We start from the raw sequence: 23922 nt of genomic DNA on the forward strand, positions 1-23922 counted from the left end.
TTACTTTCCCACTTCAATACATTTGCTAAACTTTCCCAAAGCTTTTAGAAAACTGATTCTGGTCAAAATCCCCATTAGGTTCACCTCATAACATCCCAACCTCCCACCCGAACTGTGACCAGAAACAGCCCACGCCACTTGGACTGCAATATACAGCTGAAAGCTGGGAGCAATAAAAGCACTTTATCTAACAGTGAAAATGCTCTCTGCAGGGGAGAGAGTTATCAGGCAGGTAGGTACTGCTGATGTTTGTGGTCCCCATGGGCATTTTCTACCATGTCGCCTCTGAATAACATTTCCTTTGCATTTCTAGAAAAGTTCTTCCTCACTTCCATCAGTGTTAAATGAAAAAAGCAAAATATCAGGGGATTTTATTTGTTTTATTACATACGAAGGTCACTAAAATGATTATTCTTAATAGGATGATGAAAGCCGCTATAAGTTACATTATCTAGCCTTAATTTTCACTTTCCTTCCAGATGCAAAAACAAGCTTTCATTCACTTGACAACATAATTAAAATGACAAATAATAAAAACACATTTGGAAATAAATGGTAAATGGCGTATAGCCCTTATCTACCCTCCCTCAAAGGCCCAAGGCGCTATACAAACAGACCAATTCACCCATTCACAAATTCACACACTGATGGTGGCTCCGCTGCTGAGTACAGCTGCCAGCCTTCCCCCAGAGGCAAGGTAGGGTTCGGTGTCTTGCCTTTCTTCAACGGATTTCTCTGGGCACTCTGGCTTCCTCCTGTCGTCCAAAAGGGTTTGTGGGTTAATTTATATCTCCAAATTGTCCCTTTGGTCTAAAAGTGTATGTGTGTTTTGTTGTGTCTCTCAGTGTGGCTCTCCAGGGTGTATCGTGCCTTTGCCCAATAGTAGCTGGGATAGGCTCTAGCAACTTACCACTATTACAATAAAACTCTTAGGTTATTTCTTCAACCCAATTCTTGGGTTATTCAAGCTGGGATGTCAAGCGGGTTCTGTCATTGGCTGCAAACAGGAAACTTTTGAAGCAGTGATGGAGAGGAGGTCACTAAACAAGATCTTATCCATCATGGACAACCCAGAGCATCCTCTCCACCCTGTTCTGGATAAACAGCGGAGCTCCTTCTCTAGAAGGCTCAGACAGCTCCGCTCCAAAACTGCCCGGTACCAGAAATCCTTCCTGCCTAATACTATAACCCTGTTCAATAACTCACAATGCAGAAGATAACCTTTGCACATTTTTTTTTCTCTTTTTCTTTATTTTGCACATTTCTTTTGCACATCTCTTTACCTGCACTGTTTTGTAAATAGCTCTTTAAATTATACCACATTTTCCTTGTTCTTGTTTTTTTTTTAAATTTATATTATTCTTAGTCTTTTTTCCTGTCAGTTGTTATGGTAACGAACAAATTTCCCACGTGTGGGATCAATAAAGTATTTCTGATTCTGATTCTAATTTTGGAGCAATGCTCATTTTTTGGGTTACAGTGGTTTTATTTTAACCCAATTTACTCTTTTTTTTCCAGATTTAAAATAGCCCAACTTGAGTTATTTTTAAGTTAGATTATTTTTAACCCAATTTACTTTTACTCAGTAGCGGTTTTAGGCACGGGCCATACGGGCGATCGCCCGGGGCGGAAAAATGACGGAGGGGCGGCGCCAGCGGCTCAGCCCTTGTAAAATACTTTATGCACCACTATTGGTTTTTTTATATCACAGAGTTTGTAACAGCCTGAAACCTGGCGGCGCCCCCGCCCCGCCCTGCGCTCCCTCCTGTCTTTGAGAAGTACACGCAAATGTGTGTGAGAAGGAGAAGGGAGGGGGCGCGGGGTGAAGAGGGAGAAGGGAGGGGGCGCGGGGTGAAGAAGGAGAAGGGAGGGGGCGCGGGGTGAAGAAGGAGAAGGGAGGGGGCGCGGGGTGAAGGGTGCAGGTTGAGAGGCGAGCAGGGAGCGCAAAACCTGGCTGGATCTTCTTCCAGGGGTGCGACGGTCACAGGCCAGGGCTCAGTGCTTGCTGAAAACATAAAAACTGCGCCGCCATGTAGCGAATTGGTGCCCCTGGGTGCAGCTGCACGCGCTCCTGCTGGAAATGTGTGACGAAGGGGGGGGGGGGGGGGCTTCGGGTATAAAAAAGGTATAAAAAAATCATGCTTTTTTGGTTATTTTTGTGTGAAATGCCCAAATAAAAATGGGAAAACAAAACAATGTTTTCACTAAGATGACAGTTGGTTTAGTCGACAGACTTGATACCTATGTCAGGACATTTATGCTAAATGCAGAAACATCTGAAATATGGAGAAAAAAAGGTCAAAGCTGGTGCCCAATTTAGAAAGAAAAGAGAAGAAGAGGAGAAAAGAGACAAAGAAAAGGGTATTATCACATAGCTAGATGCACGTTTTCTAAATTCGAATGCTACCTGCCCTCCAACAACAACAACGTTGCAGAGGAAAAATCTCTTGTTTGGTCTATCATGACCAAAACTGAAGTAGGCCCACATATTGTAAATAACGTCATTTTTAAGATTTTCTTCTTAAGTGTTTGCTCTGCCTTAACTTGTAACATTAGTTATGATTCGTGTGTCTGTCTGCTCTGCTTATCAAAGTTTTTGTTGTGTTTTACTGTTGTATATTAGTTCATAATGTTAAATAAGCTGTGATGGTAGCATGCTGCTGCTGCTGCAGCTGCTGCTGCAGCTGCTGCTGCTGCTGCTGCTGCTGCTGCTGCTGCTGCTGCTGCTGCTGCTGCTGCTGCTGCTGCTGCTGCTGCTGCTGCTGTTAGCTTTTCAAAACTCCAGTTGATCAAGTCATACCTGAGGTCACCAAAGTCTCAGGAGCAACTCACTAACCTGCTGTTGTTAGTATCAATCATTCAGGGGGGGAGCAGATTTCATATGATGACGTTATTGACAAGCTTGCATCAGGAAGGCCACAAAGGTTAGGTTTTAGTTAGTGTTTTCTGTTCTTAGTGCTGCAGTTACATTTATTCTAGTGTATTATTAGTGTGATTTGTAGTTTATAATATTTATTTTAGATTATTTATTTGTGTTTGATTAAATATTTCCTAACTGTATTTTTGCCATGCTGGTAGCCTTTTTTTTTTATTTTTATGTTCCGATAACTGTTATAATGCAGTGCAGAATTCTGATAAACATCTTTTTTTTATATCAATTTCTTAGTTTCAGTTACAATAAACGGACAAAGTGACTTTATTGGGGGGGGGGGGGGGGGGCAGAGGAGGGTCTCGCCCGGGGAGTAATTCAGGGTAGAACCGCCACTGCTTTTACTACAGAGTGTTTAGTGTGCATAACCATAAAAGGTGCAAAGCGAGTTTAGAAAATGGATGAATGGATGCATTGGTTTTCACCATTTGTTTCCACGGTTTACATTTTTGACCCAAAAAGTGCATACCACATCATCAAAGATATGATTTCTTTAAGCCTATGAAAGATGGAGCCAATCTCCCTGAATGCTGTCCTATTATTATGGTAATATCTTTATGTATAACCTTAAAAATTAGACTACATAAAGTGCTTTAAGCGTTTAATGATTGCCATATCTTTTTAAGAGGAAGCCTATTTCTAGTGCAGGTAGTAAAAGCAGTACAGGAAAAGGTGATTGTATGATATTTTTTGGAACAATGTAAGACACAAGAAAGGTGACTTATGAAAGTCAAATATTCCCGGGACATCTTTTTTCTCACTGTTTGGAACTTCTGTTGCAAGATAAGGAAGACGTAATGGGGAAATTTGATTGTATTGAATGTAGAAATGTGCTTCTTTTGTAACACAAATTCTAGTAATAACACAACCTGAACTAATGTGATCATTAAAAGACCTTAATGTCTGTATTTTTGCTTTTCCATCGTATTCTCATGCCAGGAGTGTTTGTGAATATCAGAGCCATCATCAGCAGTAATGAGTTCTCAGATGGATGAGACCTGTCAGTGCGCATGACACTCACACTTCTCTGTAAAGTAAGTGGTTCTGCTGCTTCAGGAACATGGGGGTGTCCATGGAAACCGAAATGAATGCAGCTTGTCTTGAAGGTTAGATAAAATAAAATATATATAGCAGATTCACAGGATCCACATAATATCCATTAATTATGGATCACCTTTGAAGCATATAGACGGGGCATGATGCTGCCTAGCAGAGCACTAAAAGTCACACAGACCATCTATTGCATAGCATGCTGCGATAATATATGTGCAGTCATACTGAGTCAAACATTTGCCAGGAATTGGACGCATGGGAACAAACACACATCAGTTTTGTGCTGTATGAAAAAGGGGAGAGCCATTTCTGTGGTAACTAAAAAAGCTTTGGTCTTGCACACATTTTCTGTGATCATCATTTTATTTAACTTCATTCTTCTCTTAAAAAAACCCCGAAACAAATAAAATATGTTATTTTATTATATTAAATATATGTATATTATATTAATATATTATTAATCTTATATTTTCAGTGGTAATGCCATCGGTTATTGCTTCAACCGTGAGTCAGTTTCAGGTTAAACACACTTTTTAGATTTTGTCTGCGAAAAATCAGAAGGAATTTACTAATTATTGTAAGAAAAAACCTTTTTTATCAAATTACACCACACTTCTTAGGCAAGAGCCTTTTGCAAATCTTACAAGCAGATGGTCATGCTGCAAAAAAGCCAGAGACAAAGGTGCATAAATATCAATAAAGGCAAGCTGTCAGCCTCCTTAATGAGGTGAGTGAATAATGGCTGCAACATGGGTGTTTGTCAGTCCTTGACATGTAGCATGTGGACAACTTCATCTAGTGAAGCTGTTCCTGCTGCTCCCATTTGGAAGAAAAAGTATGGAATAAATGTGTTAGCTTTTCATAGTCTTTGGTCTAATGAAGAATACATTTTCTAACATGTGTCCTGAGTGCTGTTGGTGATGAGGTCAAGGAAAAGACTTTTAAAAAGTGATTTGAGTTGAGACTGCTTCTCAGCACAGGGAGAATTTTGAGCATACTTTTAGTCTTTCTGTGTCTCTCGCATGTTTTAATGGTGGATTTGTTGCAGCTTTTTTGCATTTGTTCCATTTACTGCTCGCTTTATTTCATACACATGTAAACAAAACAAAAAAATTAAATTTTCTGTAAATAATAAACAGGGTTAAACACTTAATTGACTATATTTCAATGCATACAGAAGAATTATAATAAACCTTCATTACATTCAACAATGTAATTGTGGGAAAAATACTAGCATAGTGATAATTATGTGGAAATTAACAATATCAACTAAAGATTGAAATAGTAAAGATGGGTAGTCATGCATGGATAAATGGTATTGTTACTATTACTATCATTTTTGTATATTAATGAAGATGAACATGTATAAATTATTATTATTAATAAAATATCATTACTGTCTTGAGAGTAAAATTATAGCTTTTTATAGGCCACAGTAAGCACCTGCCTGCTTTAATATGTTGTTTTTACTATTATATTATTGTTATTGTTATCTATAAGTTTGTATCACAAAATTATATGAATTTATATCGTATTCTAAGGATTATGTTTTATTATTTTTAAAAACAAATTTCACATCATTTGTTAAGTAAAAAGAATAAAATAAATAATTAATAATGGGGCTCTAAAGGCAAACACAAATAAATGAGTGAAAATAAATATTGTGACAATGAAAATTAATCTAATTTCGTCTCCAACCAAATATATTAGTAGTTGCTTCTTCGTGTATATTATTTTTCTGAAAAATGAAGGAACACATTAGTTAGTCAGGAGATTTTCCTAAATGTACCCCTTTAGTTCCATTAGGTTTCAAAGAGTTTGGAAACTGTTTTTTGCCATCACCACTACCTTTCTGAGTTGAAAAACTGTTTCGAAGCTGTCAGGCGAAAAGCGCCCACATGTGACGAATGGATGGAATCTGTTCCAGGTGCATGTGGAATCTAAGCAGAACAGAACTCTGGGCTGTTTATGTCAGAAAATCATCACAAACAGTTCTGACCTGAAACCTGGCTGTCATAATCTATAATCACAATTTGTGAGAAAAAGAGGCTAAGACTTATAATTATTAAGTGTGGATGTAACATAGCTAAATAAAATGATACAATGTGTATTTGAATGTTTTTTAATTAGCTATTCATGTTTTTATTTTGTTTTTTATTTGAGAAATTTGCAATCTTTTTTTTAGAAAATCCACCAAAACCTGCAGTAAAACGTTGACTCTTTTCCTCTGTTACATTCAGCCTTTTTCTTTACCCTTCAATTGTTAATAAACTGGACTTTTGTAGCAGACAGACGATGCAAACACATGCAAGAGGAGTAAACAAGCAAAAAACACAAAAACACACCACAGACATAAAAAGAAGGAAACAAACTCCTGCACAATTTCAAGAAGATGAAGACTGGCTGTCAAACAGACACATTTGATTGCAATAGTTGGTGCTTTTACATGTTTCCCCCTTCCAGAAAAGCTCAGTGATTTCTTTTTTTTTAAACAAATTTAAAAAAGTCTTACATATATGGAGGGTTGAGTCATACTGGTGCTGCAAGTTTTTGGATTGTTCGGGCCCGTGGAGGGTTGTAGACAGGAGCAGCTGCATCTTCGACTATGGTCACAAATTCCAAAATGCCACTGTGCAGTGACCCTAATGCAGCTGGTAGGGCACGCAGTGGCATTTGTAATTGGGAGGCGGGGGTAACATTTTTACATGCCGCATGGTGGCCTTGGAGGTTTTAAGGAAAATTTACAATTTAACGGCGACCAGAGGAGTTTTTTAACATCGGTCAGTGGCCACACAGTAGTATCTTGATCGGATCAAATATCGGATTAGAATTCAACCTGGGCCCAAAAAACCTTTTTCCAATTATAACAAACGTTTACATGCCCCGCACTGTCAGTCGGAATAAATCATTTGGACATGCACAGTACTCTATAATGAAATAAGTCCCGCTGTAAACAAGCCGAGCTGCCACATACATATTGCAATGTAATATACGAGATGATCCTCTAAAGGTGCTTTTATTATTGATATGGTTATTATTAAGCGCCTGTTCGGTCATCATTTTGTTTTTTATTTTTTCAGTAGTTTTTTTTGTGGTGGAACGGAGCCGGAAGAAGGGTTAGGAGAAGGGTAACACGCGCAAACAACATTTAGCCTTGGATGAACATAAAATCCATGAGGGAACACCGCACCGTCTATGCGTTACCTAAGACCAGCAGTAGTGACACACGATCGGAATAAACAGTTTACATGCACCACGATCAGATCAACAATCAGCACAACCCACCTATCTCGATTGGAAAGAAATTTTGATCCGAATGAGTCTGATCGGGACAGGCTATTCCGGTGTTTACATGACGCATTTTTTTTCCGATCAGGCGTTCATTCCGATTACTTTTGTCCATGTAAACGCAGCTATTGTTAAGTTATTATAAAGACACAATCAGAAGTCCTATGGTGCAATTAGAGCATTGGGTGCGGGGCGTCGATCTGACAGCAGCGGATTTTGTTCATCAGGAGTTAAAAAAGTCTCAACTTTGGCAAAGACGCATCATGTTAACCAATCAGTTACTCAACTTTGCTTCAATGTAGTGATGAGGATAAAAACTTCAGGTGGTAGCTCCTCCCACACTCGTCTGGAGTATTTAGTTTATGAACACATCTTTGGACGAGTGTCAAGCAGTAATTTTGAATGCATGTCAAAAGAAAGGTGTCCAATGCAAATTTGACACCCATATCGTGTTCAGTGTGAACACACTGACTTATTTGGAGTTTCCCAATCCCTAAACTCAGAGATGTTTTAGTCCTCAGAGGAAATGTACATTACCTTGGACATGTATGTCTGCCAGCCAGCATGTAGTTTGGTATAAAAATGAGCAAACCTGGGCAAATTACAGTCTTTGTACCTGGGAAAAAAAAAAACATGATAAAAGAAACACGAGGTATATTCATCAATCACCTTCAAATTAAACAGCACTGCTTGATAACCTGATTTATGTGAATTAATGGGAAAGTCAAGCTCCCACATGTAAAATGACAAATGCCGTGCTGAGTAGGGGCACGGCGGCTATCATAGACTAATCATAATGGAGTAATTCATTAACCAGGATTCAGCAGCAGGGGTTCATTAACTGAGGTAGACGTGTGCAGTTCCAACTTTCAGAGTTCCGCTCTTCTCTTCAGAGGGACACATTTAGCCTCTCTGGTGGTGCAGGAACACCAGCAGGGAGATTTGGTGCTCCTGCTCGCACTCATGTTCTTGCGTCGTCGCTTATACTGAAATTGCAGGTTTTAAAAGAATTACCAGATGGCTGTGTTCTTAGGAGGGGGTGGCCAAGGTTATTGATAATGAGAAATTAACTGGATTGATGTGTAATTAGCCTGATGGATAAAGTCACGGGAAGCTCGTTTGTGTGAGAGTGTGCACTCTGGCAAAAGCACAGACACAAATCGAAGCCATTACACAACACAACTCCCTCGGGTCTATTATAATCAGCTCGTCTTTAGACAGACAGCGTGAGTTCAGTGTGATGGAGAACATAGTTTGGATGGCGTTTAGCGGTGGCAGGCGGAATAGCTTCAAACACGAAAGCGAATCAACATGCACACATGCAAGCGCATTCAAATGGCAATACTTTTAGCCGCCCCCCAATACATTAATAAATCAGGCTCATCACCTCTGTATAAGAACTTAGTATGTTGATTGTTTACGTTTGAGGCATACAAAATCTTGCTTGAATAGGATTATTAAAGATGCCAGAAATTCCTGCTCACACAGTTAATGTCATCATCTGTGATGGGGAAAAAAAAGGTGTATTCAGCTTCACGGATCTAAGACTTCACACAGTATGTCTGTTCATATGGCATACTGTTCATAAGGGCATAAAGCTTTTTTGTAAGGTATTAATAATGCCAATAGTATGGATTCTTTCATTTTCTGTAATTTCAATGCATTTAGTATGTACATTAGTAAGAATTAGTATAGCATAAGAATTTTTTTTTTACTTTTTGGGCAGACGGGTTAAGTTCTACACCGGAGTTTTAGGGCCACCAAAAAAAAAAAAAATTAATTACAAGATTTAAAGTCGTAGATTTACGAGAAAAAAAACTCGTAAATTTGCGAGAGAAAAACCCGTAATTTTACGAGATTAAAGTCAAAGTGAGCATACAGAGCAGCAAGTGATTGACTTAACTCAATTGAACAGGTGAGCTGAATGTTTATTGATAATGTTTCAAATGTTTGGAAGCTCATTTGTTTGATTTACGATTTATTAATGTTTTATTTATTGATGGGTGGTTTGCAGGATCTCTGCAGCCGACGATGAAGCCATCGGTATCCATGCAGATGTCCACTTGAATCCTTTCTTCCTCCACCAAAGACAAGAGCTCTACGTTTGTGTGATGCTTCTGTCTGAGGAGAAGAACTTTTTTTTAGCATTTTCAACGTTCTAATGCTAGTATTACAGACTATTTTCATTCCTCTTTATTGTTCTACGTTTTTCCTCGTTAATCTATTACTTCTTTTCTCGTAAATTTACGAGAGAAAAAAATCGTAAATGTATGAGTTTTTATCTCGTAAATTTAGGAGAAAAAAACTCGTAATTTAACAGTCATGAATTTTTTTTTCTCGTAAATTTACGACTTGAAAGTCGTTATTTGAAAGATTTTTTTTTCTAAACTAGCCTTAAAACTCTGTTGTAAAGTTTTGTTCTGCTCCTTAAAGTTTCTACGGATTTCTGTAAGTAATCTCGACAGCTTCTTCAGCACAGTTCATTAAACCCGTCCATGCTTTTAGCTCCTAGTTTAGTTATTATTCATAATTTTTGTTCAAATATATGCTAACATTCTGATTGCATCATATCTTCATGATTTTGAAAAGAACATGGCCATCTAAACCAGGGGTGGGCAAACTTTTTTGACTTGTGGGCCACAAGGGGGTACGAAAATTTGGCAGAGGGGCCGGACCAGAAGCGGATGCATGGAGTTATTAGTACCAATTGCACCAATGGGTGGATGTTACTCAGGGAAAAAAACAAATTAGAGAAGTACTGTGCTGCGTTCATGTGGTGTTGGAATGATTGGAAAAATGGCTATCTTGAAAAACGCACATTAACACAAAAAATAAATAAATCTTCTAACCCTAAATGAATGCAGATTAACTTTCTGCACCAAAACAAAGGTGAATGTGTTTGTAGTGTACCATCTACAGGGACCAGAAATGAAAACATTAATAAGAATTATCTGTATGATTTTTTCCAGTTTGGCGGGCCAGATTAAACAGTTTAATGGACCATATATGGCCCCCATGCCATTGATTGCCTACCCCTGATCTAAACACTCGCCAAACAAGACTCGTGGAGCATGCCTTTTTTCATTCATATTCTTAAAGATTAAGTCACACTTTTTGTCTCACATCCAGCCATCCATCCTCTATTTTCAGAACCTGCTGGATGCCTTTTGGGGTTGTGTGGTTGCTGGAGCCCATCCCAGTTACAGTTTGTACATGGGTACACCCATGACAGGTTACTGGTCCATTGCAGTTCATTACCACACATCTGAGTGTATAAAATGGGATCTCCAAATTTCCCCGTTCCACTGGGGAGCAGTGATCTGCAGTCACAGCTGCAGTCACAAACCATTTGGTGGTTTAACTCCACAGTGCAACCCCTTAATGGTAAGTGTCAATCATGGAGGCATTGGATCTCACTTTCACAATCCTTGGTATCACCCAACCTTAGGTTTGAACCCATAGCCTTCCAGTACTAACACTCTCTTCCACTAGGCCACTCAGCTGGTATGCTCGCATCTAAATAACTGATTCACAGCCATTACTGGAAAACCTGCTGAAACATTATCTCTGTCAGCCATTTTTGTTGCTGTGCAGCAAGAGAATAAGGCTTCACAGAGCATCTGACACCTAATGGACCCGTACAATAGAAAAGAAAAAATACAAGGTTGGTGTTTAGTTCAAAGTGCAGTAACTGTACGGTTTGTATCAGCTAAATTGTACTGTATCTTTATGCTCAAAAGTATGGTCACTTGTATATCTGCAGGCCTCAAAGATTCATTTTTATCATTTGGATCCACTTTTTACTGTTGAAGCAACACATGTAAGAATGAAATATTTTTTGTTTAGCATAAGATCTGTATTCTGTATATGGTGTGTGAAAAGATAATTTGTCTCATCACTGTATCTCTGTAGTTTTTTTTCATGTTAGATTATGTGTCAGTCACACCCCTACCTCCAATATGGACTTCTATGCGAATAAATCATGACACCTTTCTTTCCTTTTTCCCTTGGATATAAGCTTTTGGTGTCTAAGTACTGAAATGGAAATTGTAATTTTCCTACAAAAAATGGAAGAGAGTGTTAATTATAAGGTAAAGGTCACACTGCATATTTAAAGTAAATATATAATCAATCCAATTAGTATGGCTTGATGTCAAAATTACTTTATCAAATCTTGCTAATGCAACCTGAGGGCAATGACAACTCTATCAGAATTATACAATGAAAATGAATGAAGAAAAAATATTTTATTAAAATGACCCAACTTGTCATTTAATTAAATATTAGGGATTTAAATTTTCTGAGGAGCCTTGCCTGTAAATTATTGAGTTGAGTTTTGATGTTTTTTACATTGGGTTGGTTGCTCAACTAAGAAAAAAAAAAGGAAAGTTTGTGATATAATACGTGTTCTACTTCTTTTTTCTTTAATAAATCCTTCTTACAGAATGACCTTTTATTAAGCATTGGGTCGGCCTGAAATTCAGAATCGATTTTAAAGTTCTTGTATTGGTTTATAAATGTTTTCTATGGTCTTGGGCCGTCATATTTATCTGATATGATTTTAAAGTATGAGCCCTCGCGGAACCTGAGGTCCTCTGATACAGGCCTTTTGGTTATCCCAAAAGTAATAACTAAAACATGTGGCGAGGCCTCATTTAGTTTTTATGTTTTTAGAGGAAGGCTCAAAACCTAACTTTTTAATGTATCTTTTAATTGAAATTTAGGAACCCAATTGATGTTTTAAGTATTTATGTTCTTGATATATGTGTGTACGTATATATACATATATATATATATTTTTTTCTTTTTCTTGGAATTTATGTAATCACATTTGCCATTTAATATATGTCTATTAAAGTTTATTTACGTACTTATTTGGTTATTTCTCTTTTTTAATTTGTATTGTATTCCTTTACATTTTTTTTGTAATTCCAGTGTTTTCCTCAGAGGGATCCTCCACATCAGTGTTTGACCCTTCTCAGTGTGTGGGTTCACTGCGATGGGATCTCCCAGGTCTGGCTCTTATGCTTAGATCTGGGGGGGGAGGGGGGGTGTCCCGTGGTAGTGGATTCTGTGAACTGAAGTGAGGGGTCACTGAGGTGGACATGTAAACAGAAATACAGTTTCCCCACTTTGGTACATAGCCATAATTCTACATTGCATCATTTTATCATTCCTCTTATTATGGTTTGTGTGTATGTCTGTGTGTGTGTGTGTGTGTGGGGGGGGGGGGGGGGGGGGGGCATTGTGTGGGTTTAAACAAAATAGTTGTTTGTCTTGTTTTGTTTTTAAAATTTGATTATGTTTTGTGTAAAGCACTTTGCGTGGCATAAGTTGTAAAAGTGGTATGCAAATAATGTCTGATTTGATGTGATTCGTTTAAAAAAAACTTCACTACAGCTACACTTGAACAACCTCATTAATAAAACACTTAAAGCAGGGATTATTTAAAGGAAAAGATATTAAAATAAAAATGAGGAAAAGCCTCTTTTTGAAAACAATTAAATTCCTGAACGTAGCTTCATACGCAAAGATATTTTTACTATGGGTTGGTTTGGTGTGCCTTTGCCCAAATAATAACAATCATTTGTTTTAGACGACAGGTTTTAAAACTGATTTTTAGAAACACTTTCCTTTCAATTTAAAATCTTTTCTGGATCTACACTAAAAACTCTTATGCTGGAAAAGAAAAAAAACTGAAAGGAAAAGTACATCATAATGTGTTATAGTAGTCAAAGGCTATACAGATAGGCTATCTTATCTATAATAAATATAAATGAGAGGAAAAATAGCAAAGAATGAATCCAGGTTTGTAAATAATAATTTTGTTGAGTTTCAGTAAAGCTGAAAAAATAATTCAGTTTTTCATGTGACAAATATTTGAGTAATTAAAGTAAAAAAGAAATGATTGAGTTGATTTGTGTGTAAATAAATACATTCAAAGTTATTTTAAACCATGAGTAAATGCATGCAGCTCTAAAATAAAATGTTTGAATTTGTATTAAAAATGTACATCGCCTGTATGGAGTGTTTTTCCAGCCATAGGCTTAGTCACCAACACCCATGGAAGTTTCATCTTAACGCTGCCGATGTGAGACTCTCTTCCCAGAGATGCAGGCCAGCTGTCAGCACACTTATGATGTAGAGTGGGAGGGAGGGAGCTAATCTGGCTATAGTAAACTGTAGCAGCCAAGCATCCGTTACTTTTAGCTGCCTGCAGCAAAGGTGAAAAATGAGACAGGTGTTTGTAGTCCCCTTCAACTCTCTATCATCGTGGCTCTGCATAAAATCCATCCACACTTATGCTTTTTGTCTGGATTGTCTCTACGTTTACAGACCCCTGAGCTTTTTTGTGGCATGTTGGGATAAGCCATAAATAATAACCACTACACAATGTCTTCTTTTTTTCAAATGAGGTCTTAGCCTATGTCTGTACAATGAATATTTTTGTTTGGGTTTCTTTACCTTCTGCTCATTTTTTTTTTTTTTTTTTTGCTTGTTTGTTTGTTTTTGTGATAATGTGTTTAGTTTTAGGCCCCTTCTTCTCTGCCCATAGGTGGATACCTATGGACGGCATACCTATGGTATTCTGGAAACCAGCATACCTACCATACCATCCATCAATTCATCTTCAGAAACTGCTGAATCACTTTCAGGGTCATGGGGTCACTGGAGACCCAGCCACAAAGCAGTTCAATAACATTGTCCTCATTCATTTTCCATCTTCTTTTTCTTTTGGATTTTCCCATCAGGGATTGCCACAGCGAATCCGCTTCCTCCATCTAACCCTGTTTTCTGCATCCTCTCCTCCAACAGCATCCATAAACCTCTTTGGTCTTCCCCTGGACGTCTTGCCTGGCAGCTCTAGACTCAGCATCCTTCTACCAATATATTCACTGTCTCTCCTCTGGACATGTCAAAGCATCTCAGTCTGGCCTCTCTGACTTCTCCTGGTCACTCCCATTCATTTTCCATCACTGTTGGATGAAATCTCCACACTTAATTGCGTCAACTCCATTTAGATTGTAATTTTTAACCATTTAAAGTTTGTCAGGAGTGTATTTAACAGGTTAAGATATAATCAATAGAACGTATCATGTTTTAGACAAAGAACAGCAACAAAAAATGGTTCATCTCATAAGAAGATGCCCTCATGTCACCCCTGCTTGGAGAAAGCCAATAGTATGATTCTTTTGATCAACAGTTTTGTTTGATTGAGGTTTCTGAACTAAACAATTTCCCGAGACCTGCTGTGCCCCCCCCCCCAAAAGTTGGCAAAATAATCACAGAAACCCAGCATGGACAAAGTGTAAAAGTCCGTGACTCGCGAGATTATTTTTTTCTAACGCATAACCCACAATGGGAGAACTCTGCACCAAATTCACACTGCAGAATGCCAAACACAAGAAATGAGAAAAATCCTGTTTCAACAATAGAGAGTGAAGCAGAAAATGGTGTTGCCACCACAAAGCTCGGATGTTAACATTTTTCATTCAGCCTGTGGTTCCCTGAAGCAGAGAATCGCTGGGAGAAAGAACAAACTTTGAGGACTGCAGCTATCCAGTTGGCAGCTGTACATCCAGTTGAGCAATTTTCCCCTGAAGCCCACATCATGCTGGTATGAAACAGCACAATATCTGTGAACAAGGGAAAAAAAGAAATAAAAAGTGTTAGTGTCTTTGTTTGTTTGTATTAAGTGAATATGGCTTATTTTCTTATTATTTTGTACCGTTGCAATTTTCTCTTTATTATTAAATACTGTCTTTAAGGGCTTGTTTTGGGTTCCACCAAATCCTCATGAAAAATATGCATGTGGACATCAATTGTACTTTCCACTGAAGCTTCCAAATCTTGTTTCCTTGGTTACCACATCAGCCAATCGACCCTGTTCTCATTTCTTCACATGCAAATGACAGATTACACCTGACAGACGTTACACACTAACAAGAACTGAATGTTTGTACATGATTTTTTTTCAAGGACTTGTTTTTATTAATGTGGATCAAGGAGGATCCAACACAGCTTTCTTTTTTCTTAAATCAGTTAAAATATACGCTATAAACTTGCATTTAAAGTTGGTGAATGACACTTTCTTAAATATCCACCAATATTGATTCACAATAATTTAAATGAAATGCAACTTTAAGCTTAATTTTCTTTATAAATCTTCTTGATCATCAGAAAAATGCCACAAGAACATGTTAAAAACAGCATTTTTGTTGGAGTGGTTTTTTAAACTTTTGGAAAAATAAAATGCCCATCTTTACATTGCAATAATTTGTAAAGTTAAACTTTAGAAATAATATTTCTATTACTGTTTATATTTATTGGCTATTTCTTTGAATTTCATTTTGGATTCAAAAGACTTGTTCTCAAAACAGTATGTATTAACGAAGAAATTCCAAACTGATGTAATCTGTGCAATAGAAACGCTGTGTCTCATTATCAGATAAATTGTTGTCAGAGAAGCAATCTGTGTTCTTTTATGTGTGGATGTACTTGGCTGGCAATGCTGCACCTTGTTAGTGCTGGGTTGAGTGTTCTTTGAGAAATATGACCTCAGCTATACAAATGTCATTCAATGGCAACAGTAATTAGCTTTAATTCTTAGTTACCTGTGCAAACTACAAAGCCTTTGCCCTTGGCATTTTTGTGTAAATATATATCACCATGCAAGGATTCTTATTGAGATGCGTATGAAGAAATTAACCCTTGTGCTATCCTAGGCACTACAACATTGGGAGTTGGGTCATCTAGACCCACTAGACAGTGCGCTGAACCTTTTTTCTTCAATGATTTGTGATCTTCACTGATGTCCATGGATTACACCTTTTCATGTTAGGAATAACACCAAAGCAAGGGTGGGGTCATCTAAGATAGCACAAGGGTTAAGAAAATGTAACACTGTTTTTCATTTTGATTTGTACTTTTTCAAAGAAACTTTATTTGTAGATGTTAGAAAGTATATGTTTGTAAACAATTTTATGACTTGCTTTTCCCCCCAGTTATTTAAATCTAATCAGAGATATAGTCTGATTATCTGAATAATGTATTAAAACTAAGAATTCAATACATTTATTTATTTATTGCACCACCTTTAAGGGACCTTTAAAGACCCTGGGTGGCTCCAGGATTTTTGCTTTGTAGTTGCTTGGATTGGTTTGTAAGTGACTGTAAGGAGTTCCTTATTCTTTTTAATGTAAAATTACATTACCGAGGACAGTAACCAGAACACATATTCACACTATAATAATTAATACCAGATTTAAATAAATTGTCTTGTCAATATATTGCCCTTTTGAACTTTCAAAGTCAGTAGAAAGAGATGTTGAAGTGTAGGAAGCAAAAGTAATTTATTTCAAGAGGAGCTGTTGAGAGTTTACGGGGATATGGTCAGAGCAGGCTCTACCTGCGTCGGATGCCTCTCCTTGGCGAATTTGTTGCTTATCTGGAAATGTGTTAATGTTAGCTTGACAGTACACTTCTGCTGCAGGAGCTGCATCCTATGGAGTAATTTTGTACCAATATTCCAAGCACAACACTCACTGTTTTACCTTAAATCTTTAAATACATTTCGTGCTCTAAAAATTATGAAAAATCATTACTGTCAGTATATCTGTTAGATGTACAACAGATCTAAAGGGGGCGAGGCCTGTCCAAACATACTCAAATGTTACAAACATACCTGTAGGCTCCAAGCCATTTAAAGTTATCAATGTTATTTCATTATTTTGTGTGGACTTGCAATGGAGGGATTGATTGGCTCTGAATTGTGATCAATTCAGAGCCAGAGCTGTAGGCTCCAATAATGTTAGCATGCAAACAAGTAAACAAGGACATATTACAACTAAAGTTTGCACACACATACTTTTGCATTCAGACAAACACATGTGAAACAGGTTATTCAGTCACGCAAACTATTTTTTGCAAAGGTGTGCCCGGTCATCCCCACACCAAGGCCCCGTCGCGGCAGCAGTGGCAGCCAGGACCACCCAACATGGTATCGCAGATAGAGAAAAACCGCCCGCCGGTCAATCACATCCGCCACCCAGGCCAGGGCCAGCAGAACCACCAAGGGACCCCCAATCGCCAAGGGACCCCCAATGCCAGAGAGTAGGGAGGCACAGGGGGACAGAGAGTGCATGCTCCAGCCCGACCAGGAGAGAGAGAGACATTGTAACGTGCAGCCGATAGTGGGCAGAGGGGACCTGTCACAAAGGTGTTGCAAGAGATTCAACACCTCTGCAAGGCTGCTGTGCAGGGACATAAAACAACACGATGCTGCTGGCTCATGATTTGACCCTGTGATCTGAATGCAAAAAGCAGCATATTTGCTACCTGAACTTAAAATATGTTAAAAACATATTCTGAAATAAACAAAAGTACTTTTATTGTAAACGAAACCCTTTAGATTTCTTTTCTTTGACATTAACTATGTGTATTCTGCATTAGTTGTATCCATCTGCTTTCCATTTGAGTAATGTCAGTTCAACAGTGTCAGTGATATGAAATGCTAAAAGCTTTTCCCTCTTCTCCATTAGAGTTTACATTCAGCTGCACTACTTCCCCAACAGTTTCCATGGTGATAGTAACAAACAATCACACCCCCTCCCCTCCTTTTAAGCTTGAATGGAGTCATATCCATGTAAAATGTAATTTTTGTACCAAAAAGTCTTCAATTCCTGCTTAGGTCAATTTAGTAAAAAAATGTATTAGCCAAATGTTGATGGTATTTTTAGTAATGTGGATACTTTAAGCTATTACAAAAAGTTTGTAATTGAATCTTATTTTCAATGATATATCTCTTTTTTGGTTTTACAGGGGTGGGGGGAATTCCTAAAATGTTAAATAAGCTTGTATTGAAAAACCTTTGGAGGTTGATCAAAGCTCTAAAGCTACATACAAGCTGCATTCACACCACCTACAGCAATATGAGTTTGTGTCCGGCTGGAATTCTATGACAGCAGTGAGCTGTGAAAAGAAAAGGCCTGGAGCAAGATTCACCAGATGTGCACTACATTGACATTTTGCACCAAGACTCATCCTACTGTACCTGTAGGCGGCGGACATGTGCTAGTATAGGGTAGCGACAGTACTGTCCAGTGTGAACATCAGGGGCTAAATGCGTCAAATGCCTGGTTTGGATGTAGCATAACACTTGAAGTGGTAAGTTCACCATTTTTGAGCATGATGGAAGAGATTTAGGAGTTAACACCAGGAAGGCAGCAGGACCAGGGGGCAACAACTTGGTCCTGCTCTGTCATGTTCTGAAAGTCTGTGCTGATTAGCTACTGTAGCACCGCTGGTCACAGAGATATGAAACATGTCCCTGAAGTCTACAGACCCCTGATGCTTTAAACCAAATATACTATAATTCCTAATCCAAACAAACCCCAGCCCACCATCCTCAAGATCTACCACTCTTTAGCCCTGACATCAGTATTGATGAAATGCTTTGAGACAATGATTTATCACTGCACCACTACCAGACACACTGGATGCACTACAGTTTGCCTGCAGGAAAAAAAAAAACATTTACACCTCACAACAATAAATCCTTTGGACTGCAAGGAAAGGAAGTTTGTTAAAAAAAATGCTTTTTATGGACCGCTGCTTAGCATATAACTGTAAGACCCCCACCACACTCACCTGTAAGTCGGAGATCCAAGGTCTAATCTCAAGTCTGTTTCAGTGGATCTTCCATTTCCTTACAGACAAAGCAAGGGCTTTATGGGTGGGAAACACCCCTCATCCTCCATCCGCACGACGTTATGGAGCCTGGAGCCTCATAAAAGGCTGTGTTCTGAGGCCCATGCTGTACTCACAGTACACTTTGACTGTGTGGCCAGTCAAAACAACTAAGAACCTACCGTAATTTCCGGACTACAAGCCGCTACTTTTTTCCTGCGCTTACAGCCGTGCGGCTTATTCAGTGACGCGGCTAATTATTGGATTTTATTGGCGGCCGCCGTGTACGTATTTTCGGACACAGTGAATGATTTGAATTCTCTAACATCAAACACAAGTCATTTATTTTTCAACACACCTCTAAGCAGCCAAACAGCATGGACCTCACTTCAGGTCTTAGACACTTCAGTCATGGTTCAACAAAACGAAACACGCATGTCCAGCCGCATCCCAGAATCCTTTGGTGCCATTAGACCCAACGTGCACGTGATCGCCGCTACAATATGATGAAGCTTTCAAGTTAAAAGCAATAGTTAAAAGCAGCGTGAAAAATCACCAACGGGTTTGGAAAAGCCGGTCAGCTGGGTGACGGAGAGAACAGCGCATGCTCAGGAGTGCATTTACCTCTGAGTCATAGTGACTCGGCTGGCTGCACGTAAATATGTGGCAATAATATCAGCCTTTATTTTGTCGGGACACGACTGGAAACACAAATTGACGTGGTCGTTTTAACGGTTTCTAAGGACTGAGCAGAGATTTGCATTGAAACGCTCACAGCCTCCGTGTGAGCTGGAGACTGCGTGTCGTGTGAGCTGCGGGGCCGATGGCAGTCTGAAGGCTCCCACACGTAACAACGCATCCGCCCCTCATACACAAAACGTACAGTATTAAGTCCGATTGCTCTGCACAGACACGATTTGCTCCGTCCACCGGCGCAATGGGACGAAGCGCTCCTCCTTGAAGCCGCGCTGGCCAGAGCTGTCGGAGTAGATAGGAAGGGGAGACAAGGAGCGCGCGGGAGCGCGGAGCGCGGAGCGCAGAGGGGCGAGACATTCTGCAGGCTGCAGCCAGGGCTTACTCGAGGCGTCCGCGGAGCAAGTGTTTGTTGTGGAAGGAAACTTCTGACCCATGCGCCGCGAGGAGGCGCGCGTATCGCGCTGAGGCGCGCGCTTTTCAGTCGTCGCTGCTTTATTTTACTAGCGTGTTATTTAACCAGCCCTGTTACTCCCATAACGCTGCCGCGACACAAGCGGAAGGAGAGCTTTACCCGTTCACCCCTCCATGCACTGCTGATACTTGCTCATTCTTAAACACGTACAACAGAATGGCGAGCCGGGCGTTGGCCCCGCCTTTAGCCCCTAAGACTCATGGGAAATGGGGGATCGGGGATGTAAATTTCCTCATCATAACTGAGGGATGTAATGTTGATTATATGGTTACTGTTTGTAATTTTATGTGTGATACCTAGATTGTCAATAAGTTAAAAAAAAATAAAATAAAATAAAAACCATAACTGAGGAACTTGTGAACAGAATAGAGGTGCATACTGTTTGGCAGATGCAGATAGACTCAAAGACATGAGCCCGAGGCAAAACTGACTCCACCCACTATGTGCTAATAAATCACACTTACACTCTGAGTCAGGAAGTGATCCGTCAGGATGACAATGTTGCCTAATTCATGCGGCTTGTACCCCGACGCGGCTTGTGTATGCATAAAATTAGTTAAACAGGTGAAAATGGGTGGGTGCGGCTAATAATCGGGTGCGCTTTGTAGTCAGGAATTTACGGTACTTGCCAGATGAACAACTTACACCCAAAAACCTAATGAGCTTTAGTACAAAGCAGGGACGGTCATACCAACCAAGAAATATCAGTGGGACCCCTGTGAAGAGCAGACAGTTTATGGCACCTAGGTGTTCACATCATGTAGGACTTATGTTGGTCCTGCCAAACAAACATCTGAACCAGCTGAGATGTTTTAGGATTTCACTGTTCCCTCTCGGGTGAAGGATGTGAATACACTATGTCTTTATATATCGGAAAAACTTCATGAAATAATTGGCTTTATAATACTAAAAATTATTTTACTATTCATATTATAATTATCTAAGTAATTATATTACTATCATTTGCAAACAAAGCAAAATGTGAAGGCTACATTTTTCCTTACATGGTGACTGTGAGGGTATCATTCAGGAATCCCTTAAACCCTAATTCAGAAATATAATGAATAATAAATTGTTTGATTTATGACTATTGTTTTAGCTTTACCTCTGGCCCATCTCACTTGTGGGGTTCCACAAAGCTCTATTTTTGTTTTTGTTTTTACTTGCTGTAATCAATCATTGATTGACCCAGTGCTTTTTAAAAGTATTTTAGGGATGATCTCAGCATTATTTTCATTTTCTTTACCGTATTTTCACGACCATGGGGTGCACTGGGTTATAGAGCACAGTCTCAGTTATGGATGTTTTCTGTGTTTAACACATACCGGCAAAACAAGCATTCTAGTCTGTGTTTTAAAAAAGGCAGTGGGGGCAAAATAGAGTTGGTTGTGATTTTTTTTTCAGTCACCAACTAGCATCCAAAAATCCGTCGCCACCTCGCCTTATTTCCACGGAAACTCAGCTGCGTCTTCCTGATCTGTCGGAGTTCGTTTTCCAGCTTCCTCCACTTGCGAACCATAGATTCATTAACCTTGAATCCTCTTGCAGCAGCTGGATTCCATTGTTCCTCCGTGTAGCTGATAGCTCACAGTGTGCAACTGTGCTTCATAAATGTGTCTCTTTGCAGGTTGCCATTTTCAAGGTTTCCCAAACGATTTTGTTCTGCATGATTCACATACCTGCACTTTTGTGATATTCGGTGGAGGGTGTCTTCTTTCACGTTCACACTTCCTTCCTTACTGTTTTCATTCTGTTCTCTCCTACGCCCTCTTTGCCAAAGTCAAACAACAGCACCTCAAACCTTTAGTCACCCATCCTTATTATAAAAAAGGTTGACTTTAAACTCTTGATTTACAGGAGGACTATCTATACTATATTACTACTATTACTACTATATTTTGCATTTTTACTGATACTATATGACAGGCTTTCTGATTTTTTTAACAGTCACTAAGAATATGTTAAACTGATTTTTTAAATTGCCAAAATGAGCACTAATAAACAATTACTGTTAAAAAATGTTAATTAAAGCCAAGCCTTCTAAGTTGCCACAAATGTAAAAGCACTACTAATTGCTTATTCATGTCAAGAGACGTGCATTTAAATGTATTCTTTCCTGCATTTGTTACAGTTCTCCTATCATTATTTAGCTTTTAGCTTATAATTGGTTTTTAAGGGAAGTTTGCATTGATTTTGAAAGACTTGCTTAAACTTTTAGACAGGAGCTTCATAAGCATATCAATGGGGTGGAAAAAGAGGATATTACTATGACATTTGAATGTTTTTGTTGAAAGTTTGACCGTAATGAACAACGTATAGATTTTTCATAATTGAAAACATCCATGCAGTCAACCTTGCAGAACTTGCACTGAACCTTTCACTGAATTAGAAGTGGCACCATCAATCAATGATTTATTTTCACGTATGTCATGTATAAGGTGCATTAAGCAAAGCAAGAGTCCAAGATAGGTCTATCATTCAGGCATTATAAAATACGTTCACACTAACTGTAGAACCTTTTTGTAACATGCTACATGTTAGCCATGTTACAATACAATACTTGTGCCTTTCAATTTTGTTTGCAACACCTAAATATAAAGAAAAACACGATACTGCTATATCAAACGTTACTTGGACTACACTAACTCCAAACCTTGTTATACATAAAAAAGAAAAGAAAACTGTCCGACACCGCTATATGTAAGACGCATTAGCGTATTCACAATAACAACATTTGACAGAGTGTTGTAGTACAAATCAAAATCATTTCCACATCAGTAACTAATCCATATATAAGGCATTCAAGACTATAACTGTTCTTTGAAAAAAAAAAAAAGAAGCTTCTGCATGCACCTGATATTACACAAAATAGGTAGTCAAAATGTGCTAAATATTAGAAATGTCTAATAAGATTTTTCTTTTATGATTGCATGTTTTTGCCATTTTTATGTCCTTTTTGAATTCCATTGGTCTTCTGCATGTGGCGTAGAGCAGTGGTCCCCAACCCTCAGGCCAGGAACTGTACCGACATTGTGTCACTTGATACCGGGCCGCAGACTAAAAAAAAGAAAGCATAACTTTGATTATTTCTATTTTGTTTATTTTCTGATACTAAAGACATTTTATTTTGGAAAACTACCAGATTATGTTCAACACATCCATCTGTCTTGATACAAGTTAATAGCTCAACGTTAAAAGCTAATGAAAACCAAACAACAACTATTTTTTGGTATGTTTATTCTGGAAGAAAAGAGTCAGCGAAGAAACCAAGAAGAGCCTTCCACTTTAAAGAAACATAAAGCTGCTATTTACAGACAAAACCTGGAGTCTTCCTCGACATATTGATTTATTGAAACAGTAACAGTTACTTACCAGAAGCTTGTCGCTCTGCCTGGCATTTGAATGCTTCACACACACACATAATAAAGTTACAGACACGGTGGATTCATATTTATAATTATATTTAGAAAATACCAGTTTTACGATGATTGTGTCATTTTATTTTGCTTCATTGACATCTTTCAGAAACCGGAAGCTTAAAAATATTAGACGCAAACTTCACCCCCGTTTGGACCGGTCTGTGAAAATATTGCCTGAAATTAAACCTGTCCGTGGCCTGAACAAGGTTGAAGACCACTGGTGTAGAGTACCATTTTTGTATCTATAATAGGAAATAAAACACATAAGAACCACATAATTTTCTGCATAAAGAAGACATCCCTGTGGTGTTTCCAACAGAGAGGCTTTGTTAGGGAAATTTTAACTGAATGTGAAGTTTCACTGGTCTTCAACACCC

General features: G+C 38.6%; 1 protein-coding gene across 1 annotated transcript in view; it reads left to right on the top strand.

Moving 5' to 3' along the window:
* The window catches only part of LOC101163312, a 135859-nt gene extending 118472 nt beyond the window's left edge, over nucleotides 1-17387 (top strand). The window contains exons 7-8 of the mRNA XM_023950428.1: nucleotides 79-232; nucleotides 17203-17387. Of these exons, the coding sequence (XP_023806196.1) occupies nucleotides 79-232; nucleotides 17203-17387 (339 nt within the window). The remainder of the gene's footprint in view (nucleotides 1-78; nucleotides 233-17202) is intronic.
* The last annotated feature ends 6535 nt before the right edge of the window (nucleotides 17388-23922 follow it).

This window comes from Oryzias latipes, chromosome 20 (assembly GCF_002234675.1).
Source record: "Oryzias latipes chromosome 20, ASM223467v1".
Lineage (NCBI taxonomy): Eukaryota > Metazoa > Chordata > Actinopteri > Beloniformes > Adrianichthyidae > Oryzias > Oryzias latipes.